This window comes from Anopheles aquasalis, chromosome 2, assembly GCF_943734665.1.
Source record: "Anopheles aquasalis chromosome 2, idAnoAquaMG_Q_19, whole genome shotgun sequence".
Taxonomy (NCBI): Eukaryota; Metazoa; Arthropoda; class Insecta; order Diptera; family Culicidae; genus Anopheles; species Anopheles aquasalis.
The window spans coordinates 60,145,647-60,155,646 of NC_064877.1; the positions used below are offsets into that span (position 1 = coordinate 60,145,647).

The 10,000-nt window shown below is 50.0% G+C and overlaps 2 protein-coding genes across 5 annotated transcripts in view; one reads left to right on the plus strand and one right to left on the minus strand.

The window, feature by feature from the left end:
• Positions 1-830, minus strand: part of LOC126581223 (U4/U6.U5 tri-snRNP-associated protein 2) — a 1,905-nt gene extending 1,075 nt beyond the window's left edge. Inside the window, exons 1-2 of the mRNA XM_050244732.1 lie at positions 722-830; positions 1-627 (exon numbers count right to left, since the gene is read on the minus strand). The exon at positions 1-627 is cut by the window's left edge and continues 616 nt beyond it. Of these exons, the coding sequence (XP_050100689.1) occupies positions 1-627; positions 722-755 (661 nt within the window). The 5' untranslated portion in view covers positions 756-830. The remainder of the gene's footprint in view (positions 628-721) is intronic.
• A 358-nt stretch (positions 831-1,188) lies between these two features.
• LOC126574037 (UHRF1-binding protein 1-like) overlaps positions 1,189-10,000 on the plus strand; it is a 25,588-nt gene continuing 16,776 nt past the window's right edge. For 2 of the 4 annotated variants that reach the window (XM_050233978.1, XM_050233986.1), the window contains exon 1: positions 1,191-1,978. In XM_050233978.1, the coding sequence (XP_050089935.1) occupies positions 1,935-1,978 (44 nt within the window). In that variant the 5' untranslated portion in view covers positions 1,191-1,934. Of the gene's footprint in view, positions 1,979-10,000 lie in introns of all 4 variants that reach the window. The other 2 variants (XM_050233993.1, XM_050233970.1) reach the window with 2 other exon arrangements.

Below are 10,000 nucleotides of genomic sequence, written 5' to 3' on the forward strand. Positions count from 1 at the left end.
ACGCCGTATCACCCGGTGGGCGCTTGATGTTGGCGTAGTTCTTCTCCATCAGGAAAAAGTCTCGAATCGGTTTCACGTGCGAGAGGGCTTGCAGGATCACGTTACAGTAATCGTTCGCCTTGATGTTGTTCAGTCCCACCACGCCGGGATTGTAGAACGTTCCATCGACCGTACGGGACTGTTTCACATCCTCATCGTCGAGGTGCCGTATATCGCGCACGGTAAACACCGGATCCAGCACGTACTTGATGTCGTCCAGCGACGAATCGATGATCTCGTAGTTGTCCGGCAGACAGTAGAACTTGAGCGTGGACAGGTTCAGAAACACGTGGTGCGATTCGGCCACCGAGTGCGTGTAGGCGTGGGTGTTTGTTCCGCGCCCCTGGAAGTACTTGCCGCACACCAGACACGCGTACACGTTGATGCGCGTCAGCGACACCGAGCAGAGTTTCTCGAAGTCGAAATCCAACAGGTGCCGGTTGATCGTGTCCAGGTATGGGCACTGTTTCGACCGATCCGTGATGGTCTGTTTCCGCTTAACGACACGGTTCCCGGTCGCATCCTCTTCCTCATCGTCCTCGATATCATCCTCCAGCTTGGGTTTCTTCTCCGCCGGCGGTTCGTCCTCTGCGGGCGATTCGGAATGTAAACAATACATTTGCAGGTTAGTTTTACGGGCGGATCCATCGCGGAAGAGTGATTTAGAACGAGCAAGCCATACCTTTATGAACTACACTTTTCGCTACTGCAGCCATTGCGATTGGAGGAATGCGTAAAATGCTATCTTTTATCAGTAAAACACGCTAGGAGGCCCAAGAAACCACTTTCCGGGGGACGCGGACCGGCAACAAAACCCAAAACAACGAAGTGTCAAACGAGGGACAACCCAAAGTGTCTTAACTAGGCAGGCCAGTTTGGATTTTCAATCTTGACAACATAGGTCGCAACGATACGAAACTTTTGCGAATGTTTAAATGATTCATTTCTTTATTTTAGATAAAACGAGTGGACCCGTTCTGCCTAACCGCTTTTGAGTAGGGTCCAAACATATTATCTACCTCTGGTTTCGGATCCGGCTTCCACCTATAACCGATGGGCTGTTGGCATGCTCCCCCAGCTGCCAAACTTTTCTTAATCTGGCGAGGGATTCCGTTTCGAAGCTGTTTAGTGAAGACACTTTGCAGCAACGTTCGCCGAGGCTCGTCAAACAAAAACATTGCCTTTATCCAAAAATCGTCCTCTTTTTCGGTCCACCAACTGGAGCGGTGCCTTGTGTACGATGTTCGCGGAGTGTGGAATCATGTAACGCGGTGCTCCGTGGAGTGTCTGTGTCCGCAACAACACGTTCCGGGAGTGGAGGAAAGGCAGGCGGTGAAAAATTTCAAAAGAAAAAGAACGGCCAGTGTGTTGTTGTCACCTCAAATTACGAAGAAAGGGTGTTCCAGCACCGACCCACCCCCCTGGTGTAGTAAGTGCATGCGTGGCTGGTGCGCCTTTTTCCGAGAAAGGTCCCGTGATACGCTGTGCTGTGTGTTCCAGGATGATGAATCAGCGTGTGCAGGAGCCTCTTTGTCAGTGATCTTCTTGTTGGTGCTGGTGCTGAGGGGGTTCTTCCGCGAAAAGAGTGATCCCGATGATAGCGCAAGTTATGTGATATCGACCACCGTTGGCGCCGTGGTTTGATCCGTGTTCCGAAGTGCATGTAAAGTTGAGGCAAGGTTCCTCTCTCTCTCTCTCTCTCTCCACAATCCCATCCCCCGGTTGGCGATATGTGCCGTGAGCAAACGAGTGCGTGATAAGGAACGTGGTTGTCGCCGGAAGTGAAAAGTTCCGAGTTCATCGTGTCCTGCGGCTTTGCGAGGCAGTCCCGGCCTGTGTTTCTGTGCGTCGGTGCGTGTTTGTATGTGCGACAGCCGCACTGAGCGGCCCTCACAATGGTGTCCATTATTAAGAACCAGCTGCTGAAACATCTTTCACGGTAAGAATTGCACCCGGAAAGTCCGACCACCACCCATAGGAACGCCGCCGCTTCTCCACCTTCGTGAAGGTCACAGAACGTAGCGAGTTTGCCAACAGCTGTTAGCGCTTTGTGTACGATAATGAGTGTCCCACCCCCGCGAGTATCGACACCTCCGGCAGTGTGTGGACCAAGGATACTAATTAGGTCGAACCTGCAGTCCAGCCGTAATCGGACTGTCCTTCTTCGAGCTCATCGATAAGAACCCATCGACGTAACGGACATTCGTTTTATTTGGGAACCGTGCCAACACCGGGCGAGGGTGGTCAACCACCCTCCATTATCCTGCCCGATGCCAAATCGTGTCGCATTACGACATTTCAAACCCTTCGAACCCTGGGAATTCGTGACCTGGGCCAGGGCCTGGACCAGGGCCTGGACCAGTCCTGTGCCAGTTAATTTGTTACTGTCCCAGTCCAAACCGCCGTGGCCGTGCCGCGTCTGTTTGCATGTCATTTAAATGTAAATTAATTTGTGCGCTATCCTTTGTTCCAGTATTACCTCTCTCTTGCTCTGAAGACCGACGCGGTACCATATTCCGCGCGGAAAGGCCACCCGCTCTCGAGGGGTGGGTCTCCTCCATACCGTCACTGATGTCGATACCGGTTACGCGCGGACTCCAAGGTGGCCACGTTTTACGCCAATCAAGCTGCCGTGTTGCGTGTTCGGAAGAGAGAAGGTTAAGAAAATATGAAGCGAGCACAAAAAATGAAAGCCTCCGGACGGACGAACAGTGTGCCATGGAAAGGGGCATGCCATGTGCCTGAAGATGTACTGCTTCCGGTTCCACGGTACGCAAAGGAAACAACCGTCGAACGAACGCCGGTTCTTTACGGTTTACACTCTGTACCTGGTGCCCGGGGCGAAGTGAAGAGAGGACACACTTGGAACACACGATGGCACCCGGGGACCACAGACGCCACTCACACAACCCGGGTGAAGGGGGATGCTCATATTTTATCCATACTTTTATGGAAACAAAATTAAATGGCACTCCGATGGCGGTGCGACATCCGGCTCCGGATTGCTCTTATCACCCAGACCACCCCTGATCGGGTGGTCGAATCCGAATGGTGTTCGACCGGTGTGTACCATATGGAAGGTGCTACGCCCGGATCTCGAGGTCGCACATCGGTTCGGGATCGGCGTGACTTCCGTCGCATCGCGTGCTTACGTTCACGGTAGTCGCCAAGGCTAAAACCGCTTGGAAATGGAACATAAAAGGTCGCCTCTCTCGCGACTGCTCAACGCTTCTTCATATACGCTTTACGCCGCACTAATGAAATTAGTGTTGCTCGACGAGAGTGGCCCCGAGTCTGGAGTGTGTGCTGGGTGGGGAGTTTTCAAATTTCCCAAAGTATTTTTTCCATTCACACCCTGCCCGTCCTCTGCCCTACCGGTGGTGTGTGCCCAGCGAGGGGAGGGTTGAGTGTAGAGCATGCGGCTGGATGATAATTTTATCGTGCATCGCATCCGTTGCTCGCGGATCGCGCTGTGGTTCGTGTGATGTACGGCTTTTGCTTTTTGATAAAGGCGCGCTAGGGCTAGGATTGATTACAAATTATGTCACGTCTATTGTGCGGTGCGCGAGACGTAGGCAACACGGGCGCGGCGCGATGCGATCGTCTTCCAGCTCGCTGCACATAATAATCGGAAGCTGTGCCATTCAATTATGATACCCGGGCACATTGTTATGTGCATGATGCTGAAGAAGCATACCATTACCTGCATCATTGTAGGCAGCTCAATTATTGTGGTCGAGGCCAATCATGCTGCGCCCTTCAGCGAATAGATGCTGGTAGCCGCGGTCTAAGGGACCACACGGTGGCATACAATGTCGTTAATTCCTGTTTGTTATCAGCAGCAATAGCAGCACTTCAGGCATCTGTTTTCGAGACCAAGCACCGGATCAAGAAGAGAAGCTGGGTTCCTGGTCATGTTGTTGTCTTGCTGCATCATCGCTTCGCTTGAAGTGAATCAACAAAACACGACCCAGTGATGCATTCAGTATCGTTCCGTGACATCTTTCAGTGTGGCCGGATTTGTAACCCGTTCGCCGGTGCCCATGGCTCATGGTACAATCGCTACTCTACAGCACACTGTGCACGCAACTGCTGTTATCTCGCTGTTGGTAAACAGTGCGACCCGGCTTCCTCACCTTATCACACCTGGAAGATGTCGAAGGAGAGAGCAAGAGAGATATGTGAAATGTATTTTTGTTTGTCGGAAATGATGCTTGTGTACCACACGGACACCGATCCGGCACCGGCAACCAGTCATGGCCATTACATTGCCCCATCGCATCGCACAGCAAACAGCCGCCTGATGGACCGACGGATGGATTACCGATTGCCAACGACAACGGGGTCGTTTCAACGGGGTTGGCGGTCAGTGATGGTGATAAGAGCATAACTGGCGCGTCGCTGCCTTGTCCTATCGCGATAGCGTGCCGGTTTCCCGAAATCAGCTCAACGGAACCTTGGCTTCGATTATTTTGGATTGTGGCGTGCAATTGCGTCACCAGCTGCTTGCTAACGGGCGACATTTTTTTTCCCCCCACTGGAGCATTAAAACAAGAACGTCGCCTTGGAAACGGCAATCTATTGCTCAGCTTGCAGCAGCAGCACGTCGGTCACATACAAAAAAAAGCACACACAAAAAGAGCAAAATTCACTCCAGGAAGAAGGAAAGGGAGTAACTTTGTCGAGGACTTTCTTGTTGTCTGCGGACACAGAACGAGAGTGAGAGAAGTGCTTCCGATTGATAAATGGTTGTGAGAAGTTTTGCCACCAACACCGCACCCACCCCTGCTTTTGGTCAGTGCAATCAATCTACGCTATCGCCGTCGGTTGTCGGTGTGTTTTGCCAAGAAAATAAACTCATTTAACCAGTCCAACCGTGCGGGGTTTCGGTGAGCTTTTTTTTTCTTCTTTCTTTTCTCTACCATTACTTGCGTCCTTGCAGTGGCCAGGTGGCCAGGCTAGCTGCTGCCAGTTGCGCGGTCCGATGGTGCATTTTGTTGAACCCTTCGAGTGGTAGTGGTGTTGCTCCATATGGGAATCGTGGCCTTTGGCGATCTCTCTCTCTCTCTCTCTCACAGCAAACGGTTTTGCGGCACCTAAAGCACCGGACAGCAGTAGCTATGAAGTGAATGAGTTGTTGGTTGGTTTTTGCTTGAGTTAAAACACATTTTTTCTCATCAAACTTTGCCTGTCCTTCCTACATATCAAGGGTGTGGAAGAAGCATGGCATGCTACACGACGGAGGACTTTCAGCGTCCACCGAAACGGAGGCTCTGGTGGCATCACAGACGAGAAGGCGAATGGTGGGGGGGAAAAAAACAAAACCATTCTACGCGAAACTGAAACTGTGCTTTTGCAGGACGCGGCAGCACTCGAAAAGCGTGTTCCCCCGTTGTTTGCCTGATAGTTTGCAGACACGTCCGGCTTCAAGTACGCGGCAGAGCACTCATTAAGCGGCCCACTGTCGCCGCCACCAGCGGCGCCGCCGCTATGAGCTGGTCCTGTCCCCAGGACCGAACCTGGACGCGCAGTGAGAGAAATGAAATATGTTACTGGCATGACTGGCGGTAACAGCTTCTCAGCATGAATGCACTGCAGGGCAGGGTAATGGGCACATGGGCTGGGCGGCTGGTTAATTAGGGCGATAACTTAAGTGTGAACCATTCTCAACGCCAACAACAGAATAGTTAGTTGCTAATGGAAACTGCTGCTGCTGCTGCTGCTGCTGAGGTTGCTAAGATGCCTAGGACCAAACAAAAAACATCCCGTCCAATCCTTTCCCCCCTTTTCTAATCCGTGGATTGCAATTTCAAAATCGTCTATCTGTTACCTGCTTTATGGTTGAATGTAGAAATCTAGCTCGTAATGGAGTCAACTTTGCTAGCAGTGTTCTCTGACTGAACTGAATATGAAGCATCTCTCTCGACAACCTCTGGATGTTTTGATAGCTCGGCTTCGACCAATGCCAATATTTATTCTGAAACGAAATGTTAAAGAAAACATCCAAACTAGTGGAGCGTGTCGATTCACCGTGTTTGTCTGTTCGATATTGATCTTTGTTCTGAAGGTGGTCCTCCTACCTTTGACTAGCACCATCGGTTATTTGACGATCTTCGATTTGCTGTTTTGTCCGCAGTTTTTTTGCTTTCACATCCATTTTTAAATCGAAGAAAGCATATGTCATGTGCTATCTTATCAGTGAATCATGTTCACGGGAAAGAGAACAACGGTGTGGGGTGATTTCTTAATTTGTTGCTTTGATGAAACAGCATACTTAATGCAATAGAAAAAAAGCTCTACGACATTCCTTACTCCTAATGGAAAAAGTCTTCAATTAATAGAACGAAATGGTCCAAAAATTCGCTGATAGAATTGTTTACATAGGGCACAAAAAATGGATTCCAATTTTCTTATGCTAATTGTAGGGAAAACTAAAAGTATCTCGGTGCACTGTTGTTCTATCGTCTCAAGCACCACTTTTATTCGTTTTTTTTTAATGCAAAACACGACGCTACCGGCTTGATACGAAACGGAGGTCACCCGAAAAATGTCCAACATATGCGCAACACCGGTCACTCTGCGTGTGTGCGCCAGAGCGTTATCAACAACAAAAGATATCTTCCCAGTCTTCCCGGAGCTGCACCAAGTGTTGATGATGCATAAATATTTGATTGGGAATTTTCACACCCACGTTACACCCCCCCAGAGGCGTCTGCCGGAATTTCTCCGTAACGGCAGCAGCAGCATCACCAGCACCCGAATGACAGTGCTTAGGAAGCGAGAAAACTGCAATAAATTATTCCCGCGTCCATTGCCGGCTAAGCGGATCAAGGGGGGGGAAACGGATCCCATTTGCACATCATAAATAATCGTTTCCGACATTACCTCCTGGCGCGCCATCCCCGCTCGAATGCTCCTCAGCCAGCACCTAGGTCCGTCGATAATCCTTTTCCATGCATCAGATTTTCATCGACTCCCTGTGTCGAGACACTACACTGCACAGGACCGCCCGCCGGGCAGATGAATTGTAATTAATGTGTGTTTTATGTGAAAGAAAAATGAATTATCCCCCCCCCCCCACCCTTTTTTCCAAACGCTTTCGCTCCGCTGAACGAGGGCTGATTGATTGAAACGGTTCGAAGCGAACCGGTTGTAAACCTTGGAATGGACTGGGAAAAAGAGTCGATGGCAAGTGGTGGCGGGGGGACGGATTGGTGAGTGGAAAATTGCCACTTTTCCACTCCGTGCCCATTCGCAAAAGCCATTTTCCAGTGCGAACGCGAACGCATAATTCCGCTGAGCGCGATCACGAAGCGAGCACGTGCTGGAACGTGCACCATCGTCCTTCGCGGGCACCGGTTGGCCACCCCAGGGAAGGTAGTCGAGGTGATTGGGTGAGATAGTTGTTGTGACCCGTCCCATATGCATAGTGTTATGATGATGATGAGACAGCGGGTGACGGGGTGATCCAGGGGAAATCCTATCGTCCGCACCTCGTCGAAGGCGAAACAGGTAGAGGGAGCGAGCGAGCCACGTGCACGGAATGTCTGGCACGGAGAGGCGCTGATTGTAAATGAGGCCGACTGAAGCCATCGCCGGAGGTCCGCGAAGAAAGGACGATTGGAGAATCGATCATATTGCTGCTGCTGCTGCTGCTGGTGACTGGTGGCTGCTCGCTCAAGGAAAATGGACGTGCTTAGCTTTAAGCGGAAGCGCCGGTCGCCAACCAACGGGCGAACGCGGGCTCATCTTGGCTTAGCGAACGCACCACTGTCGGCAGCAGCATCACTCGGGCAGCAGCACTCGGGTTGAATACATAAATAATGAAATGAAATTTATTTCCACCCAACTACGCCACCGTTCCCCCTCTTTGCAAACGATGAGTCTCCCGGTGGAGGAACCGTTGGAAGTGGCAACGAAACATTAACGATGTTCGGTAGTGTTCCTGTTCCAGTTACTCCGCTCGATCCGCCCTCTCTCGATGGAATATGACCGATGTGCCCGGGAGGAAGTTCACGTCGCCACATCGTTACATCCATCGACGGCAGCAGGTCCATCGCTCCTCCAGCACGGATGGATGTCTGGCTGGCTGGCTGGCTGGCTGATTATTATTTCATTTGATGGGAACTGATCCCACCGAGCACCCCGGAGTCCAGCAACGCACCTAGCTCTCGAAGCAATCAAGGACACCGTGTGCTGTGCGCCTTGATGGAAAGGATGACAGCATCCAGAGTGTAGCCGATGAGCCGATGTCGGTTATCTACTAATGACCCTGGAGGAAGCATGGACCTCTTGATGGTTTTTTGGTCCGTCTGAAAACTACTTCAATCTACGCTCCATCTTATGGTTGCAACTAATTAATGAAGTCACCAACGAGGAAGCTGAGAGGGCGCCTTCTAGCGATTGACGTTCGATTTTAACTTTGTGGCCCTCGTGTGAACGCAGAAGAGATCACCTTCCTGAGTGGCAACCTTTTAGGCACACGCAAGGCTGGCTCATCGTCGTTCAAACGTCATCCAACGCAAAACACGGCTGTGTGCCGGTTTGGAGAAAGGCATCAAGGATCCCAGTGGCATCACAATGGTCTCTTTGCCTGGGCTCGCAGAACTCGCTATCATCCGGGTCCGGTTTGCTTGCTTCGGTTTCGCATGCATTTCTTATGCATGACGTACTTAATAATGGCCCCAGCATGTCATGGAGTAGTGGGAATTGCTGGTGAAGCAGACATTTCGGTGCATCGTAGATGGCATTGTGTGAGGGATTCCTTTCGAAGTTAGAAATTCATACCCGAAGAGTATCTCGTGTGGAAGATCACTGGTTAACATGTTGCAGTTCACATTCATTGATGAGGAGGGAGATCTTATCTAGGGGGTCGTTGTAAGGTTTTGTCTCCGGTAAGTTGTTCTTTCAATCCAAGTTCTAAACTGACATGTTCGTGGTTTTTACTTTAGGAGAATGCGTATTGCGGTTGTGGCCTACGTCGTAAAATGGTTAGGAGTTGTCCGGAGTTTACTGAAGTGTGAACGATCGATTGATTGATCAAGATGTGGTGTAGGAACATGATTACATGAGTGAACAATTGGATGTTCTTGGTAAGCTAGAGGTAGATATCGATGCTAGGACCATTATTCTCGTTGGAAGGTATGTTAGATTCACTTGTAAAGTAGTATCTACTGATAAGGTGATATATAAAAAATCAATATAAGCCGACGAGTACAATCATAATTTCATTATATTTAGAAGGTAGTTTACAGTACAGGTAGTAACATAATTTGAATAAATACTTGTGTCATAAATATCACAATGATGTAATCTCCAATGTCATATTTATATAACGAGTATTAATTTAAATACAAAATCATTCTTCTGAACTACTTATCGAGTATTCTATTACCATTTCTATCATTTCTTCCAACGATCACTCCCACTAAAGCGTTTCTTCCAGGCCGAGAATGGAAAATAATACTTCTTTCACCACGCAAAAGTGTGGCCACATCTACCGCCCGTACACTGTAAATCTGCTTATGATTGATCAATGAACGGCTAGTGCCCCACTCAAAACATCATCTCCTAAATGGTCAGAATCCTCGGTGACGATTCACCTCAATCGATATCTTGTTAGGGATGGTTGCTGCTACTGACACATCCTTTAAGGGAACCGCCATGACCGAGCATCCTCTGGTGATGATGGGTGGCCACCACCACAAGTCGTTTGTGTCCTGTTCCCACTGTAAGTGTGCGCGCGTGCAAGAAAAGAAGAGAACGGCAAAAGTGAGACAGTCCGGAAGGTTTCGCCTTCCCGTTCCCGCGAGAAACAGATGAAAAACTGGGGTGGGGTGGGGCGGTGTAACGGGTGGAGGGAGCCATTTTCCCGGCTGGTGCCCGCGGGCTTTCCAGGATGAAAAAGTCACACTCCGGTCACGGACGCAGGATCAGGGCTTAATTGAATTCCTCGCCCGTA